Here is a 23,482-nt window from a genome sequence, read left to right as displayed (position 1 = left end):
TAATCACTGCTATTTTGAAATTGTTACTAATATTTATATTTGTTTCACTACTTTTAGATTGTACCGTGTCATGTTTGTGTGTCCTCAATTGCTCTGTTTATTGCTATTTTGAATGTTGCTGGGTCGGGTTCGGTTTTGGAATTTGATTGCATTATGTATTGTTTTGTTGGATTGATTAATAAATTCATAAAAAAGAAAAAAAAAAAAAAGACGCAGGTCACGCCGGGCAGAGAGAGAGCGGTCGAGGCCCATTGCGGGGACACAAGGTTGACCGAGTTTCCGCTGACAGTCTGCCACCGCCGACAAGTGAGGACGGAGCGTGGTTTCTTACTTTGCTCGGTTTTTATTTCATCAAAACAAAACAAAAAGTATAGATTTCTCTACAAATTGCAGATAGATAAGAAAAGTACAGTACAATAAGTAGATCTCATTATACAATATTCACTATGTTGTACTTCACAAATGTATGAAATGAGTGTAAAAATACAGGATGTAAGATTTTAAAAAAAATGTGCTGTTTTTTTTTTTTTTTTTTTAAAGTCTGTTGGAGCAGGATGCAAATGTGGTTGATAAAACACTGGAATAATGAGCGTCTATGCAGGACAACAACGGGGCTGCGTTCACATTTGGGGTTTGGTACTCTGGTACGGACCAAAAAACTAAAAAACATTACTCGAGCACGTTGGTTCATTCAGTGTTCAAACATAAAGGTGTTTTTGTATTATAACCAAAGGCTGCACAAGGGAACATATACATAGTCTTGATTTTATTAGGCGTTTTTTTGTAGAACCGAAATGTCCTCTGCTAGGTTTAATATATAGGTTATATTTATATTCTGGTATATTACCGTATTTTTCGGACTATAAGTCGCAGTTTTTTTCCTACTTTGGCCGGGGGTGCGACATATACTCCGGAGCGACTTATGTGTGAAATTATTAACACATTACCGTAAAATATCAAATAATATTATTTATCTAATTCGCGGAAGAGACGAAGAAAATGTCAGCAACCGTCACACACATGTCAACCAATAAGAATTCGGTGGGGGAGGGTCATGGGATGCTAACTGCTATATGCTACTGCCGTAGCTATTAAAATGGATCATTTCATCGTTGGCGGTAACTTATTAAAACTGAACAAAAATGGCACCGAAAAGGAAATCATGTCTTGTAGATTACAAGCTGGACCTAGTGAAATATGCAGCAGAAAACGACAAGAGGAAGCGGCGCATACCTTTGGAGTTGGCAGAGTTGTTTAGGAAGATTTCATGGGATTTATGGATTAGGAGTGAGAGATTGTTTGGTAAAGGTATAGCATGTTCTATATGTTATAGTTATTTGAATGACTCTTACCATAATATGTTAGGTTAACATAGCAGGCACCTTCTCAGTTGGTTATTTATGCCTCATATAACGTACACTTATTCAGCCTGTTGTTCACTATTCTTTATTTATTCTAAATTGCCTTTCAAATGTATATTCTTGGGTGTTGGATTTTATCAAATAAAGTTCCCCCAAAAATGCGACTTATACTCCAGTGTAGGGCTGGGCGATATATCGCAGGTTTGTCTCTGTGCGATATAGAAAATGACTATATCGTAATATTCGGGTATACGTTCTCACGCAGTTGCTTTTAGCTGCGGGCATAAAACTTCAGGCTCTTCTCACTATTTCCTGTCTTTCCTTCTCACAGACAAGCAGGCGCACATTTTTACATACGTCACGTACGTATACGCCCTCGCAGAGCAGAGAGGTAGCAGAATGGGCTACGTTAGCTGCTAACGTAGCCGTACGAGAGAAAGAAGGTGCGGATCTGGTAACAAATGAAGGAAGACTTAATTCCCAATAAAAACTGCAGGGTTTCCATTGTCGGGCGGTGGTTGGGCTTCAAGTGGGAATATGTCGAACAGACAACCGTAATTTGTCAAGTGTGGGGCACAAGCGTTGTTATGAAAAGTAGCATTACTGCTAATATGTAGCATCATTTGAAAAGTCACTCGCTAGAGAATGAAGAGAATTTCATAACCGTAGTAACATACCACATAGTGAAGGACAAATACTATTTGATTTCCTATTATGCAGCTCATTTTTATTTGACACTTAAAATGTCTCCGACAATCTTGCACTTTATGTTTTGGAAATGACTTGAATGCTTGTGCCATTGCTTAATAACTTTAATAAATACACTTTTGGTCAATTGACTTAGTTGTGATTTCCCTCTCTGCATGAAAGTTTAAAAGTAGCATATATGAATGCAGTATGAAGAAGAATGTTTTAATGTAGACACTAGGGATGCAGCGATTAATCGGTAACCGAATATATTCGGCCGAATATGGCAAAAAAAGCCACATTCGGCCTTCGGTGGAATGAGTTAAAAATAAGGCCAAAAAGTGGCGTGTGACGCAATTTTTTGACGCAATCAACCAACGTGCAGTGACGCGGTGACGTTGGGATATGTTGTGTACCTGTATAAGTGTATGAGGTTACAAGCACACACTTATTGAGATTTAGTGGGGCCTCTGTTTACATTATTAGCCTGTTGTGTAGGCTACCTGTATAAGTGTATGAGGTTACAAGCACACACTTAATTGAGATTTACTTGAGCCTTCTGTTTACATTATTAGCATATCTACTGTGGCTAAGCAGATTTTTGCCAAAAGGACAATAATTCATTTGTTGTGGGTTTATCCACTTTATTTTTGGGGGGAATGCATGTTTTGTTGAAGGCCTAATATAAATGAAAAACTTTGTGCTTTTTTTGAAAAGCAAAGGCTACTGGATTATTTAAAAAATGTCAATATTCAATAAAAAAAATTACTTTATTTGAAAAACATGTCTAAATATTTATTCTAGGCTATTTATGCAATATAGAAAAATTGTGAAAAACTGCATTCATTATTTGGTATTCGGACTTCGGCCAAGCGTTTAAATTTTATTCGGCTTCGGCCACAAGTTTTCATTTCGGTGCACCCCTAGTAGACACATAGAATCATCGTACTGCTGTGATTATATGCATCAAGTGTTCATTCAAGGCCAAGGCAAAATATCGTAATATATATCGTATATCACGATATGGCCTAAAAATATCGCGATATTTAAAAAAAGACAATATCGCCCAGCCCTACTCCAGTGCGACATATATATGTTTTTTCCTTCTTTATTATGCATTTTCGGCCGGTGCGACGTATACTCCGGAGCGACTTACAATCCGAAAAATACGGTATGTTAAATTTCACCAAAAACATACTTTTAAAGAGGGCTGTTGTCTCACACAAAGAGAAGACTTTTTCTCCTAACAGTGTTCATATTTCAGCTCAAGTGAACTGGACCAAGGTTACTTGTAAGGGGACCAGGGTTACTTGTAAGGGGAACAAGGTTACTTGTAAGGGGACCAAGGTTACTTGTAAGGGGACCAAGGTTACTTGTAAGGGGACCAAGGTTACTTGTAAGGGGACCAAGATTACTTGTAAGGGGACCAAGATTCGCACAAATGAACTAGTAGAACAAACGTACCAGAGTTGCGTTCAACTGAACCAAATGTGACAAATGTGAACGCGCCCAAAACAGCTGACCTAATCGCTTTGTGCAAAGCAATGGGATGTAAAGTGATACAAAGAAAGGGAAGGAAAGTGCATCACTAACCCAAAATGTTAGATTGATTGCATTGAAATAGTTGTTTTCCTATACAGGAGGACGGTCCTGTTTTTGGCTCAAAAGGAGGACATTCATAAAAGCACATACAAAAAGGTCCAAGGTACACGATGCATAGCTTACCGGACCAAACGAAGCAATTAAGACAAATGGAGGTCACAAGGTCCGAAATGACTTGGTTCAGGAAAGAAAAACTGAGACGACAAAAAAAAAAAAAACAAGCAGAGATTGGCGTAGAACAGGGGTCGGCAACCCGCGGCTCTTTGGAGCTTTTTCAAAAATGTATGAAACATGGAAATGATGAGGGGAAAAAAACATATTTTTTGTTTTAATATGGTTTCTGTAGAGGACAAACATGACTCAAATCTCCCTAATTGCTATAAAGCCCACAGTTTATATTAAACATGCTTCACTGAATTGAGTATTTAGCCAGCGCCGTTTTGTCCTACTAATTTTGGCGGTCCTTGAACTCACCGTAGTTTGTTTACATGTATAACTTTCTCCGACTTTCTAAGACGTGTTTTATGCCACTTCTTTTTCTGTCTCATTTTGTCCACCAAACTTATAACGTCAGTTGTGTTGATGTTATTGACTAATGTGTAGTGTGCTAATCAGACATATTTGGTCACAGCATGACAACAAGCTATTTGATTCTAAAATGCTATTTAAACTAGCTATATGTACATATTACATCATTATGCCTCATTTGTAGCTATATTTGAGCTCATTTAGTTTCCTTTAAGTCCTCATAATTCAATTTATACCTCATGACACACTATCCGTATGTAATAAGGCTTTTAATGTTTTGCTGCTCCATTGATTGAATGATTGAAACTTTTATTAGTAGATTGCACAGTACAGTACATATTCCGTACAATTGACCACTAAATGGTAACACCCCAATAAGTTTTTCAACTTGTTTAAGTGGGGATCTTGGTTAATAAATTCATGGTAGACAGATATTTTTTTGTATTTTTAGTCCAATATGGCTATTTCAACATTTTGGGTTGCCGACCCCTAGCGTAGGACGATTGAGTGAGGGACAAACAGGGTGGCTTTGATGTTAATGGAAGCTTGGCAGACCTGTTGAAACGTGTGCACCTTCCTTGAAATACTGACTACTAAGCCTGATTGTGAACAGTACTAACGCCTTTAAGTCAGTTGTTGCGGATAAAGCCAAATAAATTCTACTGTACAAATAACACCATATAAAAAAGAGCTTCTTATAAATAGACAATACAAATGCAGAGGCATGAATGCAAAGGGCGAGGTTGTCAGTCAAATACTGGCGTCACTGGCAGTAAAACCACATTTTCTCCCAAACGGTTCCCAAAGTGACGCCGAGGAAATGTATTGCAGGTTGGAATCGATGCACAAAACAAGAGCTACTGTGTAAAGTGCCAGGAGAGCTGAGGGGGGATGAGATGCCAGAAATGTCATTTAGCTTTACACCGAATAAAAAACAAAAAAATCTTAAAAAATGATTATGTAAACGGCAACTATGAGGCTGTTTTTTTTTGTTTGTTTTTTTAGATAGATCAATTCATGTTAGATTAAGTGAAATGATTGTCGAGCACAGGCCAGAGAGATAGCCCGTGCGTTAAACACTATGTGAATGTAACATGAAAGTAAACATGTGCATTTCGGCAGTTTAAGCTTGTCAGTTTCTGGCAAAACAAAGCTCTCCTAAAAAAAAGAATTCAACACATCACATTTGTATGATTCCTCTCCCAAAAACCCAAAAGGAGTAACCCTCCGATGGCTGTGCTCGGGATCGTGTGATGCATGACAGACAAACAAGGAAGCAAACATCAGTACAAGCCTGCGTTCGTGCGACGTGGGCAATCCCCGGGTTGTTCTGATCCACAAAGAATCTCCTGCAGATGCACCACTGGAAGCGCTTAGAAGAGGACAATCGGAGGAGAGTCCTCCACTGTGAAGACTAGAAGGGCAGAAGTCCACAAGGATGAGGGAGCGAGAAAGGAAAAAGGAGAGCAAGCGCTCACGGTGAGTGAGCGCAGATCTATTTGGATGGAGCGGGTTCTAAAAAAAAGGCCTCGGAAAAAAAAAAGGGTCCTCAGAGGAGGCTACAGTGAAAGAAGCTGGTCTTTTTGCGGGGCTCCAAGATCTTGACTCCTTGGCTGCTCCCCTGCGGCATGTTCCCCTCCTGAGGAAAAGCAACACAACAGCTCAGAAATATGAGCGCCGACACTCAAACAGCACAAAACTTAGCATTTGTCACACAGCTACCTAAAATGTTTCCCTCTGAGCCACATATTGGATTCAGACAAAACTATGGCGGTGTCATATGATGGGCAGAATTCGAAACAATTTAAACATCCAAAAATGCACTGTTCAATGTGAATTGCCGCCAAATGCGCTTTATGTTTGTTCTGATTACCGTATTTTCCGCACTATAAGGCGCACCTAAAAACCTCAAATTTTCTCCAAAGCTGACAGTGCGCCTTATAATCCGGTGCGCCTTATATATGGACCAATATTGAGCCACAACAGGTCTCGCAACTACGGCAGAAGAAAAATGCTTCTTCTTCTACGATAAACAGCCGTTGACTTAATTTTCCCCTGTAGAAGAAGAAGTGCGCTTCTTCTTCTACGGTCAGCAGCCGCCCACCTTATTTTCCCCGTAGAAGAAGCGGTAAGTAGCCGCGGACTTCCTTTTCCCTCGTAGAAGAAGCACGCGGTGCATGCTGGGATATATGACGGCGGGAGGCGTAATGTTGGCGCCGTCTTCACCGGACAATCAGGATGACAAACTTTTAGCAGAACAATTTACGCCTGTGGTTTCATCGCATGAAAGGCAATTTCCAAGAGAGAAGAATTCCACAAGATGTGAGGAAGTATTTCCACGTCGTGGCGATGCTGGACGCCTCGTTGACCGCCAGATTAATGACGCATGGAGGATCCTCCGGCTACCGGCAAGTGGAACACACTCAAGGCTAGTACAGTGGAACCTCGATTCAGGTCGTCTTTTTTCCGTTTACGATCGTTTAGCAGTGGCCTAGTGGTTAGAGTGTCCGCCCTGAGATCCGTAGATCGTGCGTTCAAACCCCGACCAAGTCATACCAAAGAATATAAAAATGAGACCCATTACCTCCCTGCTTGGCACTCATCATCAAGGGTTGGAATTGGGGATAAAATCACCATAAGTGAATCCCGGGCGCGGCACAGCTGCTGCTCACAACTCCCCTAACCTTCCAGGGGGTTATCAAGGGTGATGGGTCAAATGCAGAGAATAATTTCGCCACATCTAGTGTGTGTGAGTGACAATCATGGGTACTTTAACTTAAACATTGCGAAAAGTGTGCCTCTGTCCGGACCATGACCCGGCGTATGAACGCTTCATTTATTCATTCATTCATTTTGTGTACCACTAGAAGCCCTATGGGGGCTGCCACATGGATGACATCACTTCCTGTGCACGTGGGCGCAGCCATTTCAAAGCGTTTCGAGGCTAGCGGCACTTCTGGTGAATTTATTTCCGCAATTGTTGTACTGTGCGTCCTTGCTGTGTCCGCCTGTCTTAGAGATCATTTGGGTGTGATCAGAAAGGTTTTAAATGTGTCCAAACTCACAGTCCTGCCGTGTAGCTTCTGGTTGCTAGACAACTGAGCAAGCAATTTAGTTATGTAGTCAGCCTCCGGCTTACAGCACCTTCACTTTTGACGCTTTTATTAGCAAAGGGGGTCATATCCGGTACCATTTATACACAAAAAACGAAGGATTACTCTAAATAAATCGACATGCTGCGTGCACTGGTAAAGTTCTATGGTAGAGATTTAAATTCAAATCTTGTTTGAAGTGAAGTGAAGTATATTATAGCGCTTTTCTCTAGTGACTCAAAGCGCTTTTACATAGTGAAACCCAATATCTAAATTACATTTAAACCAGTGTGGGTGGCACTGGGAGCAGGTGGGTAAAGTGTCTTGCCCAAGGACACAACTGCAGTGACAAGGATGGCGGAAGCGGGGATGGAACCTGGAAACCTCAGGTTGCTGGCACGGCCACTCTACCAACCAAGCTATACATACCGCCCCTTAACTTGTTTGCGGAAAACGAGTCAAAAATCCACAAACTTGTGACTGGGACTGAGCATTTTGTGCATTGCACACTATGGTGGTGATTATTTCATGTTTACATAGATAGATCAATAAAGTACTATCTATCTAAACATGAAATAATCACCAGCATAGTGTGCAATGCACACACTGGTTAGTCCCAGTCACACAGTCCTTCAGGGATGTGAGGAAAATGTTTGTCAGCACGAAGCGTTGCCACACAAACCCCCAAATAAAACGTTGAAAAATCAAGACTACATTCCTGCAATTTCTACGTCACTATTTTGTACCTTTAGATTTAGTCTCATCTACCAACCTCTTTTGGGTGTCCTTTTGACACTTACATGCCCCATGAATTGTACCAGAGAATGGTTTGGGTTTTTTTTAGTAGATCACTTACTAACATTATTATCATTAAAAATGTTATCTGAATGCATGCAAAGACCTCAGAAAACATTTCTCATTAGGCAATGTAGCCACACACCCTTGTGTAAGTGTTGCTACTAGATTCTCTAGAACAGGGCTGTCAAACACATGGCCCACAGGTTTTATCCAGCCCGCGAGACAAGTTTTTCCCATGTAGGAAAATGAGCTGAAATTTTTGAATGAAATAAACTGCCATTCTCTATGTGTCCACTGGATGTCGCTACAGTAATTCATTGAGTGACCTGCTGCAGGAGCCTATATGACTTCAGAGGAGGTGAAGCTATGTGTTGTGTAGAAATAGATGCAACCCATCCATCCATTTTCTACCACTTATTCCCTTTTTTGGCGCCTATCTCAGCTACAATCGGGCGGAAGGCGGGGTACACCCTGGACAAGTCGCCACCTCATCGCAGGGCCAACACAGATAGACAGACAACATTCACACTCACATTCACACACTAGGGCCAATTTAGTGTTGCCAATCAACCTATCCCCAGGTGCATGTTTTTGGAGGTGGGAGGAAGCCGGAGTACCCGGAGGGAACCCACGCATTCACGGGGAGAACATGCATACTCCACACAGAAAGATCCCGAGCCTGGATTTGAACCCAGGACTGCAGGACCTTCGTATTGTGAGGCAGACGCACTAACCCCTCTGCCACCGTGAAGCCCATAGCTGCAACCATTGACATCTTATAAGGGTAAGCAGCATAGACTGCTCCTGCCTACTGGCGCTGACAAGACGTGGGGCCGCCATCTTGGAGTGGTGCACCGCTCCACTCAGTGCAATTCATTTGGCAGGAGTAATGAACTGTCAGCGCATTTCATTTATCTTACCTCACTGAATACCACTGATTTTCATGCTCTTTTGTCATACGTGTAGCAATGGTAAAGGACACATGTTCTGGCGTGTTTAATTTTTCATAGTTTTCTTAACATTAATAGAATATTCTTATACAATATAAGTGACCAGACGTCCAAGATCAAAACTGGGAATATAATCCCAGAGAAGGGGGGGGAACAGTCAGCTATTTTTAAATTGAAGAAACAATATGACTAGGTTATATATACACGTGTGTATATCCCACATAAACAATGTATGAATGAATTAGATATTTATATATATTTTTTAAGGACCTGTAGAGTGTATCTCTGTTGCTGCAGCAGCAGAGAGTTTATTCTGTCTTGACACTTTGTATTGATATTTTGTATTACATTCTTCACTTAATGTTTACAGTGATTGTTTTATATGTATTTTTATGTATGGCGCTTTGGATAAAAGTCCCACACATTTCACAAAGGTGGGATGCACAAAATTGGGTTGGAAAAGCTAGACTAAATTTAGACTTGTGTAATTCTGTACAGTCACTGTCCATCTGATTGTCGAGTTAGCTAACATATATTACCCCCCCATACACAATCTGGACTGTGGTTCTAACTTTTACCCCTGTTGGCTTTTTCATCATTTATTTTCACTTTGTTATTCAAGTATGACATTTTTAAATGTAATTCATTTCATTGTAAACGTAAATGACCGCCATAACCACAACACCAGGGGGAGCTCCACAAACCACGTTAAACCCAGATTCCGATCTAACAAAGGTCTTAACTCATTCTCTTTCTATCCCACATCAGTATGGAATGCACTCCCAACAGGTGTAAAAGTAAGGGCATCTCTATATTCCTTCAAAACCGCTCTAAAACAACACCTCCAGGCAACTTCAACCCTTTACTAATACCCTACTCCATTCACATCCCATCTCCCCGGATTATAAATAACCTAATGTAAATAATCTAATGTACTTTTAATGTATTTACTTGTTCTTATGCTATGTGAACTCACTATGTTCTCTGCTGGCTGTACATATCCTACCAAGTAAGACCTACACTGTTTCAATGTCCATTTCTCTGTTGATGCAATTGTTGATGACTGAAGTACTGATATCAACCAAAGCTCATCATCCCACCCGCCGGATTGTAAATAATGTAAATAATTCAATGTATATACTATGATGATTAACTTGTGTGATGACTGTATTATGCTGATAGTATATATTTGTACCATGAATTGATTGAGGTGGACCCCGACTTAAACAAGTTGAAAAATGTATTCGGGTGTGGTCAATTGTACAGAATATGAACTGAACTGTGCAATCTACTAATAAAAGTATCAATCAATCAAATTGACAAGCAATGTGGTCAAACTCTTGTTAGCTAGCGGTTAAGATTTCAGTACTATTGAAGATATTTGCTCCTTCTCTGTGGTAATATTATTTTCAGAAAATACAACAAATAGTACGTTAATGTTAAATTTTACTTATGAAAAGTAAAAACCCGATTCCTATTTTCAACAGTCCGCTCATTTGAGCCGGAAAAAGCTGAACACCATCTTTGTTTTCTACCAGTCAACTGTCAGTTAAAGCTGCTCGCTGGCTCCTCATCACCACTTCAAGATGGCGGCCGAATTTCTCGCATCACAGTAGCCAATGCTGCGTCTACTTATAAGATGTCTATGCCTGCAACACTTCAGTGTTTGGACACTACTACTTACTTTGCTTACTAATGATAGTATACAAAACATTGATTGTTACGTTCATGCCTTGACCGTCAAAGATGTTGGTAATGTAACCTTTGGAATTTCTACCCAAATGAATGAGTTTGATAATCTGTTCATTTGGAGGTGTATTTATGACTGGGAAAACATTTTCTGGGTGCACATAAATATGCTGAAATATGTTTTCCCTTCTAACTTCATGTGTGATTATTGAAATGAGTCCAAATTCACAAGGTTTGCTGTAGATGTTGCGTATGTACAGAATAAATCAGGTGATGTTAAGTACATTAATGAGTAAATTACATTTATAACATCCTGCAATTTGATTTTCATATCATTTAATCCGACAGATTTAAAATTAACACCAGTGGGAGCATTTTAAATGTACGCCAGACTCAATTCCACCTATCTGACTGGTGAACATTACATCATCATTCATTCAGAAAGTATATAATGACAAATGAAGAAAAAAATAATATTAGCCGCAACATGCAAGTTTTAAAAAACATTTTTTATGCATTAACAGAATGTGCTTCATCTATTTTTTGAACAAAGAAAACAATCTACAGTGAGCTAAAATGACTTTGACACCTCTGCTCTAGAACTAAAACTGGTTCGGGACTAAAAAGTGTTCGGATTGTAATCATCCAAATATGATTACCAGCAAAGTGAACAGTCGCCAACGCTGTAGCTGTGGCTTGGAGTGCGAACAAAAACGACAACTCTGCTAGCTGGGTGGTTAGCTAAATAGTGAGTAGGCCTGGGCGATATATCGATAAAATAGACTTTGATAATGCAGATGAGTTTAAAAATAAAAAAAAATAAAAAGTTTTTCTCCTCTTGTTCCTGCATCATTTTTTTTTGGGCGCCATGAGCTTCTGTAGCCCAAGCCCACCCCATTACTTCCTTAGCGGAGATCCACAAGTCCAGCAAAACATGGCTAATGCTAACGAGAGCGAGAAGTTTGTTCCAAAGAAAAGAAAAGTGTTGCCAGTGCTTTAGATTTGCGGCAACAGGCATGGAACAAATGACTGCACGCTGAAAAGTAGGGCTGGGCGATATATCGATGTACTCGATATATTGTGGGTTGTCTCTGTGCTATATACAAAATTACTACATCGTGATATTTGAGTATATGTTTTCGCAGTTGCTATTAGCTGCGGGCATTACACTGCTTGCGTTTCTCACTTTTTTGTCTCTCCCTCTCACAGAGACTTAAACAAGTGCACCTTCTTACACACGTCACGCGTGCAACGTCACACGCCCTCTCCGAGCAGAGAGGTAGCTACATGGGTAACATTAGCTGTGATGCTAACGGTGCGTTGCGAGTGGTAATACGAGAGAGAGAAGGTGCGAATCCGGTAACAAATGGAGGAAGAATTATGTCCCAAGAAAAAAAAGCATGGGGTCCATCGTCTGGCGGTGGTTTGGCTTCAAGCGGGAACATGTTGAACAATTATGCGGCAAAAGCATTGCTACAAAAAGTAGCAGCACTGCTAATATGTAGCATCATTTTAAAAGCCATCCGCAAGAGAATAAAGAAGTTGAAACTCTGCATGTCAATATCTCCGTTCGGTGCCACACCCACAAAATGCAGAAGCAACTATTTCCAGATCAACAACGTATAGAAAAAAATCAACAACAGGAGATAACATCCGCAAGAACCTACCACAGAACGAAGGACATAGGCTGTTTGATTTCCTATTATGCAGCTCATTTTTATTTGACAATTATTGAAATATAATGTGTGACATCATGCACAAAAGTGCATTTTATTTGTTTTTAACTATTGTAGTGGTGTTCTGTACAAAAAGTGCACTTTAATTTAGTGTTGTTTTGATATGTCATCTTAGTGACATCATGCACAAAAGTGCACTAATAGCTTGTTTTAAAATGTCTCTGACAATCTTGCTCTGTCTGTCTTGGGAATGACTTGAATGTTTGTTCCACTGTTTGATAAATACAGTTTTGCTAAATTGACTTAGTTGTGATTTCCCTCTCTGCATGAAAGTTTAAAATGAGCATATATTAATGCAGCATGAAGAAGGATGTTTTAATGTAGACACATAGAATCATCATACTGCTGTGATTATATGTATCAAGTGTACATTCAAAGCTAAGGCAAAATATGGAGATATATATGGTGTATCGTGACATGGCCTAAAAATATGGGGATATTAATAAAAAGGCCATATCGCCCAGCCCTACTGCAAAGTTTGTTTAAAAAAGGCAGAAGCACAACTAAATTATTACAGCATCTGAAACAGTATCGAGCCGAATGCAGAAATGCAACTCTTTACGAGGCGAACAAGATAGCCACAACAACAAACTCCACCTAAAAAACATCTTACTGTGGCAAAGTCATTTACACTAGGTGCTACATAGTAGACTAGGTACTAGAACAGTGCACAAAGCGATCACTGAAGCAGTCGTTCGGCACATGCAAACCGGACCGCTCTTTTGTGGAATTCTAACAGATTTAATCATCAATATAGTGATACATTACATGTGCAATGAAGTGTACATTGTTTTTAACATCAGTGCATTCTTAACAATGAGGCCAGAATACTTCAGGAAAAAACCTGCATTTATCCACTTACTAAAACTATATACTCATATAAATGTTTTACATGATTGTTTGTATACACTGCAAAAAGTGAACTCTAAGTAAGATTAAATATTTCAAACAAGTGTTATATTTGCTTATTTTCAGTCTGAAAAGATCATTCTTCTCACTCAGCAGATTTTATTTTTTTGTTTTACTTGTTTTAAAAGGTTTTGGTCCGAAATGATCTCAGTAAGATATTACAGCTTGTGGCTAAGATTTGATTACCTATATTGAGTAAAACATGCTTGAAACTACAATATCAACTCTTGCAAAGAATTGTCATTAACACTCAAGTATAAGACTACTTTTTTAAAGTAATAATTTCTTACTTCAAGCATAAAAAAAAAAAATCATGATGCCGAGCACAACTAGCATTTTTCAACACATTGAACAAAAAGGTATTTTTTTTCAACCAAGAAAAGTGGACTTATTAGTGAGAATATACCCTTTTTAAAAAGGTATTTTTGGGATCATTGAGGTTATCTAATTTTACTTGTTTTGAAAAGTCTTAATAAGCCACATTTTCTTGTTCTATTGGCAGATAATTTTGCTTAGTTCAAATAAAATACCTCTCATTTTTGTATTTTTGTTCTTGTTTTTGAACACTGACTTTTTGCAGTGTACAATGTTCAATACTACATTTTTATTTGCAGTAGTTTTTAATTCAAAACAGTAGTTTTAAGCTTGCTGTTTATTGATCTGATTGATTTGAATGACTATTTAATGATTATTGTTACCTTTATGGATTTATTAGAGTTTATTAGCATGCAATGTGCAATGCTACATTTTTATTAACAGAAGTGTTTTTATTCAAGACACAAGTTTTAATTCGGACTGTCTTATTGTGGCGGTCCACTCCCTGTACGATCAGTGCCAGAGCTTGGTTCGCATTGCCGGCAGTAAGTCGAACACATTTCCAGTGAGGGTTGGACTCCGCCAAGGCTGTCCTTTGTCACCGATTCTGTTCATAACTTTTATGGACAGAATTTCTAGGCGCAGTCAAGGCGTTGAGGGGTTCCGGTTTGGTGACTGCAGGATTAGGTCTCTGCTTTTTGCAGATGATGTGGTCCTGATGGCTTCATCTGACCGGGATTTTCAGCTCTCGCTGGATCGGTTCGCAGCCGAGTGTGAAGCGACCGGAATGAGAATCAGCACCTCCAAGTCCGAGTCCATGGTTCTCACCCGGAAAAGGGTGGAGTGCCATCTCCGGGTTGGGGAGGAGACCCTGCCCCAAGTGGAGGAGTTCAAGTACCTAGGAGTCTTGTTCACGAGTGAGGGAAGAGTGGATCGTGAGATCGACAGGCGGATCGGTGCGGCGTCTTCAGTAATGCGGACGTTGTACCGATCCGTTGTGGTGAAGAAGGAGCTGAGCCGGAAGGCAAAGCTCTCAATTTACCGGTCGATCTACGTTCCCATCCTCACCTATGGTCATGAGCTTTGGGTTATGACCGAAAGGATAAGATCACGGGTACAAGCGGCCGAAATGAGTTTCCTCTCCCTTAGAGATAGGGTGAGAAGCTCTGCCATCCGGGAGGAACTCAAAGTAAAGCCGCTGCTCCTCCACATCGAGAGGAGCCAGATGAGGTGGTTCGGGCATCTGGTCAGGATGCCACCCGAACGCCTCCCTAAGGAGGTGTTTAGGGCACGTCCAACCGGTAGGAGGCCACGGGGAAGACCCAGGACACGTTGGGAAGACTATGTCTCCCGGCTGGCCTGGGAACGCCTCGGGATCCCCCGGGAAGAGCTAGACGAAGTGGCTGGGGAGAGGGAAGTCTGGGTTTCCCTACTTAGGCTGTTGCCCCCGCGACCCGACCTCGGATAAGCGGAAGATGATGGATGGATGGAAGTTTTAAATACTTTATTAATCTCAATGTTGGAGATTACAATTTTTTTCATGTCATGTACAATACTACATTTTTATTTGTAAAAGTACTTTGTTCAAGCAGAAGTATTATCTCCCAGGGGAAGCTCTTAATTTAGTTATTTGAAAATGACTGCATAAAAGTACAATTTATAGCTGGTCTAAAGATAACATTCATATCAGGTCATATCTCACTAACAGACAACAATACCTCAGTATAAACAACTGCACCTCCTCCGCTGCCCCCTGTCACCAGGTGTCCCGCAGGGTTTGGTGCTGGGTCCACTTCTCTTCATCCTCTACATGCTCTCCCTCAGTAACATCGTCCGCCGCCCTCACCTCCAATTCCACTGCTACTCTGACAACGTCCAGCTATACATCTCCACAAAATCCATCTCCTCCATAACTCTCTTTACCCTGACCGACTGCCTCACTGAAATCAAATCATGGATGCACTCTAACTTCCTCAAACTCAAATGCGACAAATCTGACATGCTTATCATCGGCTCCAAATCCCTCACCAAAACTGCTCACAACTTCCACCTCTCTGTCGACAATTCCACTCTGTCCCCATCCTCTCACATCCGCAACCTTGGAGTCATTGTGGACAATAACCTTTTGAACACCATGTCAGCCACATTACAATAACTGCTTTCTTCCACCTCAAAAATATTGCCCGTCTCCGTCCTTCCCTCTCCTTCTCTGCCGCTGAAACCCTGATCCATGCCTTCTTCACCTCCAGACTTCATTACTGCAACAGCGTCCTATACGACTCAACTTGCAAAATTCTCAATAAACTCCAATACATTCAAAACTCTGCCGCCCGCCTGCTCACCCACACCCACTCCCGTGTGAGAACATCACCCCAGTCCTTCAGAAACTCCATTGGCTCCCCGTTCCTCACCGGATCCACTTTAAAATCCTCCTCCCCACCCACAAAGCCCTCCACAACCAGGCCCCCTGCTACCTCACCAACCTGCTTCACCCCCAATACCTCTTCACGTAGCCTCCGCTTTTCTGATGCCAACCTCCTCTCTCCACCACTCAAAACCAATCTCCGAACCTGGGGTGATAAGAGTCATCTCCATCGCTGCTCCCACCTTCTGGATCTCTCTTCTCAAACCCATCCGTGAATGCTCAGACCTTCCTACCTTCAAAAGCTTTCTCAAAACACACCTCTTCAGATTTTCTTTTAACCAGTGATTAGTGTTCTGTGTCTTGTACAAACCTCGTTTCCATATGAGTTGGGAAATTGTGTTAGATGTAAATATAAACGGAATACAACTATTTGCAAATCCTTTTCACCCCAAAAATTAGTTGAATATGCTACAAAGACAACATATTTGATGTTCAACCTGATTAACACTTTTTTTGCAAAAAATCATTAACTTTAGAATTTGATGCCAGCAACACGTGACAAAGAAGTTGGGAAAGGTGGCAATAAATACTGATAAAGTTGAGGAATGCTCATCAAACACTTATTTGGAACATCCTACAGGTGTGCAGGCTAATTGGGAACAGGTGGGTGCCATGATTGGGTATAAAACCAGCTTCCCAAAAAATGCTCAGTCTTTCACAAGAAAGGATGGGGCGAGGTACACCCCTTTGTCCACAACTGTGTGAGCAAATAGGAGATGGGACGGCGTGGCGCAGTGGGGAGAGTGGCCGTGCGCAACCCGAGCGTCCCTGGTTCAATTCCCACCTAGTACCAACCTCGTCACGTCCGTTGTGTCCTGAGCAAGACACTTCACCCTTGCTCCTGATGGGTGCTGGTTGGCGCCTTGCATGGCAGCTCCCTCCATCAGTGTGTGAATGTGTGTGTGAATGGGTAAATGTGGAAGTAGTGTCAAAGCGCTTTGAGGACCTTGAAGGTAGAAAAGCGCTATACAAGTACAACCCATTTAAACAGTTTAAGAACAACGTTTCTCAAAGTGCAATTGCAAGAAATTTAGGGATTTCAACATCTATGCTCCATAATTTCATCAAAAGGTTCAGAGAATCTGGACAAATCACTCCACGTAAGCGGCATGGCCGGAAACCAACATTGAATGATCGTGACCTTCGATCCCTCAGACGGCACTGTATCAAAAACCGACATCAAGGATATCACCACATGGGCACAGGAACACTTCAGAAAACCACTGTCACTAAATACAGTTTGTCGCTACATCTGTAAGTGCAAGTTAAAGCTCTACTATGCAAAGCAAAAACCATTTATCAACAACATCCAAAAACGCCGCCGGCTTCTCTGGGCCCGAGATCATCTAAGATGGACTGATGCAAAGTGGAAAAGTGTTCTGTGGTCTGACGAGTCCAAATTTCAAACTGTTTTTGGAAATATTCGACATCATGTCATCCGGACCAAAGGGGAAGCGAACCATCCAGACTGTTATCGACGCAAAGTTCAAAAGCCAGCATCTGTGATGGTATGGGGGTGCATTAGTGCCCAAGGCATGGGTAACTTACACATCTGTGAAGGCACCTTTAATGCTGAAAGGTACATACAGGTATTGGAACAACATATGCTGCCATCTAAGCGCCGTCTTTTTCATGGACGCCCCTGCTTATTTCAGCAAGACAATGCCAAGCCACATTCAGCGCATTTTACAACAGCGTGGCTTTGTAAAAAAAAAATTTAAAAAAAAGAGTGCGGGTACTTTCCTGGCCCGCCTGCAGTCCAGACCTGTCTCCCATCGAAAATGTGTGGCGCATTATGAAGCGTAGAATACGACAGCGGAGACCCCGGACTGTTGAATGACTGAAGCTCTACATAAAACAAGAATGGGAAAGAATTCCACTTTCAAAGCTTCAACAATTAGTTTCCTCAGCTCCCAAACGTTTATTGAGTGTTGTTAAAAGAAAAGGTGATGTAACACAGTGGTGAACATGCCCTTTCCCAACTACTTTGGCACGTGTTGCAGCCATGAAATCCTTAGTTAATTATTTGCAAAAAAAATAAGGTTTATGAGTTTGAACATCAAATATGTTGTCTTTGTAGTGCATTCATTGAATATGGGTTGAAAAGGATTTGCAAATCATTGGATTCTGTTTATATTTACATCTAACACAATTTCCCAACTCATATGGAAAGGGGGTTTGTAAATGTACTGTCTTGTAAATGTCCAGTATTATTATGTATTTACAATATGCGGCTTTTATATTTACTGTATTTTATAATATTACTTTGAACTGTTTTATATTTATTTTTTTTATCCAGTAAAGTCTCTTTGAGTAATCTGAAAAGCTCTATACCAAATAAAATGTATGATTTTTATTATTATTACTCAAATTTGATTAGAGTAAGATGCAGTGTATTCAGTGTCATTTTAAACTACTAGCTTTTGATCACATAAAAGTAATACTTGTTCTGAACTACCTATGTCATTTGTACTCATTGGTTTCTTAAAAAAAAAAGAAATACATAGAAAAAAATTGTTAATCAAGTTTTTGTGTGAAAATATGGCAGATTTTAATTTTAGGCCATATCGCCCAGGCCTCCGAGCAAGATTGTTTTTGTGCTCCTGATCGTCTCCCCGTCCTGCAACTAAGTGCAGCGTTTAGGGAAGAGAAAGAGCGAGTGCCTGCGGCCGTATTTTTGTTGATATTTCATTTAAAAATGCTGAACTGATATTAAGCTGCTCACACGGTCACTAAGGTGGGCACTATGATTGACAGATCAACTTAATGTGTATTTTAATTATCCATGACAGCATTTTTGTTGTTAATTGTGAGGTGTGCATGTTAAAATCATGGTTGTTTTTACATATGAAGACAAATGTGAACAAGAGCATGTATTGTCTTTGTGTGATGATGTAAATGAGATGTGGTTGTATTGTATATAAAGTATGTGTCCATAAAAGGGCATTTTATGAGTTTTGTGAATTTGATTACGTGATATGGTATGATTTTATCGTCATAATTTTATTGCATGATTTTCGTATCCCTTAAATTTAGGTAGCCAGAGACTGCAGATGGAAATGAGCTATTTAGCTATAATCTGGTACAGAAGATATCCGTCTTTGAGCTTAATGTCTCTGTGCATTATCCCTTCAAATAAAGACTCAACTAAACTAATATGAGTGTTTAAAAACACAAAAGTTTGTGTTTTCGCAGACATTTCAAATGCCTGCCTCTTACCATTTTTGTGTCCATTTTGGATTTGATGTCCCTCGCAAGTGTCAAAAAGGCCTTTAAAGGACAAAAAGACATTGTTATTATCATCATCCTACACGATATATAACGTGACCTACAGTCTCCACATTGATGTTAGCCTTGGCGCTGGTCTCCATGAACTTGATGCCGTACTCTAAAGCAAGCTGCAAGAAGATTAATGGGGAACGTGTCAGGATGTGTTTTTGGCCTACCCAACGTTGACAATTTCGGGAATGCTTCTCACCTTTTCCCCTCGCTCTTTAGATACCTGTCGCTTGTCGTTGATGTCACATTTATTGCCAAGAACCATCTTCTCGACATCAGATGACGCGTGCTGGAACGCCCAAGATGCTTTCAGCGTCCACACATTTTAAAGAAAGTGAGAATGTAAAGTAAATTCATACCTCCTCTATGTTCCTTATCCAGTTCTTGATATTATCAAAGGACTTCTCATTTGTGATGTCGTAAACCAGCATGATTCCCTGTAAAGAACCATGCAAAATGTCCTCAAATGGAGCTCAGATAGGACAGCTACACAAACATATGCTGAATAGTCACCATTGCGCCTCTGTAGTAGGCTGTGGTGATTGTACGGAAGCGCTCCTGGCCGGCTGTATCCCTAGAAAAACAACAGGAACACTAGAATTAGTGGTCACCAATAAGCTACGCAGCAGGGTCATAAATAACGTTTGTTTAAAGGAAGATTTATTAAAAGACTGGTAATAAAATGTTGCTGAAAACTTGTATTGCTGAACACATAAATTAGATGAGACAGAAAGTGAAACAGATGGTTCTTGAGGCAATCCTTTCTTGCTTGATAAGTAATCACCATCTAACACACCGTATTCTTCGGACAATAAGTCGCAGTTTTTTTTATAGTTTGGCCGGGGGTGCGACTTATACTCAGGATTGAGTTATGTTTAAAATAACACATTATCGTAAAATGTCAAATAATATTATTTAGCTAGAGACTAGACGTATAAGATTTCGTGGGATTTAGCAATTAGGAGTGAGAGATTGTTTGGTAAACGTATAGCATGTTCTATATCTTATAGTTCAGCGATGCCCATTACGTCGATCGCGAGTTACCGGTCGATCGTGGAGGGTGTGTCAGTCGATCGCAAACCAAGCATTAAAAATATAAACCAAAAATTTGTGATCATCAATCTTCACTACGACGTCACTTTCGTCACTTGATTGACATTCACGGCACGGCTTCTGAGATGACGCTGGCTGCTGCCAGATCCTTATTAAGAAAACATGACCGAGAGGAGGGCGAGAAACACTTTTTATTTCAACACTCTCGCTGTCGAAACCCTAAAGACAGACTGCAGAGTTGCTGTCTTCACAATAAAAGCCCTGCTTCATCCTGCCTGCGCTAACAAAATAAGAGTCTCAGAAAGCTAGCGTGCACAAGTTAGCAAGCTATGGAGTTGGCCGTCAATGTATTTCTTGCAAAAATGTATAAAAACGAGTATGGAAGCTGGACAAATAGAATGCCAAAAACTAACCACTTTCATGTGGTATTGGACAGAGAGGAGGACTTTTTGCTCCTCCATTCGAAAATGTTGACGTTATCAGCATTACTGTCTGATTCCAATCAATGCAAGTCATCAGAATCAGGTCATACACCAACTTATATTCTTGTCTTCATGAAACAAAAGGAATCTATATGTGTTAAACATGCTTGTGTTTATCATTAAACACCTTTAACGTGTTAACAAAAACGTCTCTTTCATAAATGATTAAATATAAATTATATATATGAACTAGGTAGATTCCTTCGACTCGGTCAATTGAAAAGTAGCTCGCCTGCAGAAAAGTGTGGGCACGCCTGTTATAGTTATTTGAATGACTCTTACCATAATATGTTAGGTTAACATAGCAGGCACCTTCTCAGTTGGTTATTTATGCCTCATATAACATACACTTATTCAGCCTGTTGTTCACTATTCTTTATTTATTTTAAATTGCCTTTCAAAAAATCTATTCTTGGTGTTGGATTTTATCAAATAAATTTCCCCAAAAAATGCGACTTATATATGTTTTTTTTTCTTCTTTGCTATGCATTTTCGGCAGGTGCGACTTATACTCCGAAAAATGTAGTCATCAAAACAGCGAGGAATGAAGACAATCTCACCATATCTGCAACTTGATCTTCTTCCCATCGAGCTCTATTGTCCTGATCTTGAAATCTATGCCTGGAGGGATAATCATACATGTCAATCAGAGCAGCAGGTAACTACTACGCTCGCTTGCTCACTTTTCAACAATGCTGCCAACCATTTTCTACCACTCATTCCTTTTTGGGGTCACTGGGGGTGCTGGAGCCTACCTCAGCTGCATTCGGTCGGAAGGTGGTGAACACCATGGACAAGTCACCACTTCATGCAGGGCCAACACAGATAGACAGACAACATTCACACTCACATACTAGGGACCATTTAGTGTTGCCAATCAACCTATCCCCAGGTGCATGTCTTTGGAAGTGGGAGGAAGCCGGAGTACCCGGAAGGAACCCACGCAGTCACGGGGAGAACATGCAAACTCCACACAGAAAGATGCCGAGCCTGGGATTGAATTTGGGACTACTCAGGACCTTTGTATTGTGAGGCACATTCACTAACCCATGTCCCACCGTGCTGCAAAATATATATATATGTAACAAAATGTAAAGCCATTGGCTCAATCAAGTTCCATAAATAATCAAAATTTGGAACGCATCATCATAGTTTTCACAGCTTTTTAGTTATTAGAGATAGAGAGCATTTTAAAGTAGAGTTCTAATTCTTTTTTAAAAGGCACAAAAAAAAACAGGTCGGGTATCGAGAAACTTAAATTTATGAATATAAAACTTAACCAATAGTATAATGAGCTTGCAAAAGTAAAATACATTTTATCATGGTCGTTTTTTTGTTATTTTATAAATCTTTATTTATAAATTTCAACATTTACAAACAATTGAGAAAATAGGATAATTTAAAATAAATACAAAAACAGTACAAAACAGCAGCCAGGGGGTTGTAAACTCTATAAAGTAACTAAAATAGAATGCCAAAAATATAAATATAACAAAGTACAAAGCCATGGGCTCACAAAAATTCAGTATCCATTCATCCATTTTCTACCGTTTGTCCCTTTTTTGGGGGGTCGCAGGGGGTACAAGTTCAGTAAATAATGCAAATTTGGAACACAGCATCATCGTTTTCACAACTTTTTTGCTTGTAAGAGGGAGAGAGCGTTTTAAAGTAGAGTTCTGATTCTTTTTTAAAGGCACAAAAAACAGGTCGGGTATTGAGAAACCTAAATTTATGAATATAAAACTTAGCCAATAGTATAATGAGCTTGCAAAGGTAAAATTCCTTTTATCATGGTCGTCTTTTTTTTCTCTAAATTTTATAAACCTTTATTTATAAATTACAACATTTACAAACAATTGAGAAATAATCAAAATAAGTACAAAAACAGCACCAGGAGGTTGTAAACTCTATCAAGCAACTAAAATAGAATACAAAATATATATTTATATAAAAAAAGCGCAAAGCCATAAGCTCACACAAGTTCAGTAAAATAATCTAAATTTGGAACACAGCATCATGGTTTTCACAACTTTTTGCTCGTTAGAGGTAGAGAGCGTTTTAACATAGACTTCTAATTCCCTTTTAAAGGCACAAAAAACAGGTTAAGTATTGAGAAACTTAAAATTATGAATATAAAACCTAGCCAATAGTATAATGAGCTATATATAAATGATTATTATTATAATATATATATTAAAAAAAAACAGTTATAGACATTATTGGAAACTCAAGACAGCCATGACATTATGATCTTTACAAGTGCATGTAAACTTTTGACCACGACTGTGTGTATATGTATATATATATATTAGGGGTGTGAGAAAATAGCGATTCGAATTTGAATCGCGATTCTCACGTTGTGTGATTCAGAATCTATTCTCTTTTTTTTTTTTTTATGTTTTATGTTTTTTTCTATCAATCCAACAAAACGATACACAGCAATACCATAACAATGCAATCCAATTCCAAAACCAAACCTGACCCAGCAACACTCAGAACTGCAATACACAGAGCAATTGAGGAGACACAAACACGACACAGAACAAACCAAAAGTAGTGAAACAAAAATGAATATC

At 39.8% G+C, this 23,482-nt stretch overlaps 1 protein-coding gene across 2 annotated transcripts in view; it reads right to left on the bottom strand.

The window, feature by feature from the left end:
* Positions 1-323: 323 nt before the first annotated feature.
* The window catches only part of LOC133568743 (ras-related protein Rab-8A-like), a 28,710-nt gene continuing 5,551 nt past the window's right edge, over positions 324-23,482 (bottom strand). The window contains exons 2-8 of one of the 2 annotated variants that reach the window (XM_061920853.1): positions 21,467-21,527; positions 19,885-19,945; positions 19,731-19,808; positions 19,571-19,660; positions 19,425-19,490; positions 19,312-19,362; positions 324-5,817 (exon numbers count right to left, since the gene is read on the bottom strand). In XM_061920853.1, coding sequence (XP_061776837.1) covers positions 5,728-5,817; positions 19,312-19,362; positions 19,425-19,490; positions 19,571-19,660; positions 19,731-19,808; positions 19,885-19,945; positions 21,467-21,527 — 497 coding nt within the window. In that variant the 3' untranslated portion in view covers positions 324-5,727. Of the gene's footprint in view, positions 5,818-17,763; positions 17,941-19,311; positions 19,363-19,424; positions 19,491-19,570; positions 19,661-19,730; positions 19,809-19,884; positions 19,946-21,466; positions 21,528-23,482 lie in introns of those variants that run through there. The other variant, XM_061920852.1, reaches the window with a different exon arrangement.

Source organism: Nerophis ophidion, linkage group LG14 (genome assembly GCF_033978795.1).
Source record: "Nerophis ophidion isolate RoL-2023_Sa linkage group LG14, RoL_Noph_v1.0, whole genome shotgun sequence".
Taxonomy (NCBI): Eukaryota; Metazoa; Chordata; class Actinopteri; order Syngnathiformes; family Syngnathidae; genus Nerophis; species Nerophis ophidion.
The sequence above is the reverse complement of the archived record's forward strand: the minus strand, read 5'-3'. Positions and strand labels throughout refer to the sequence as shown.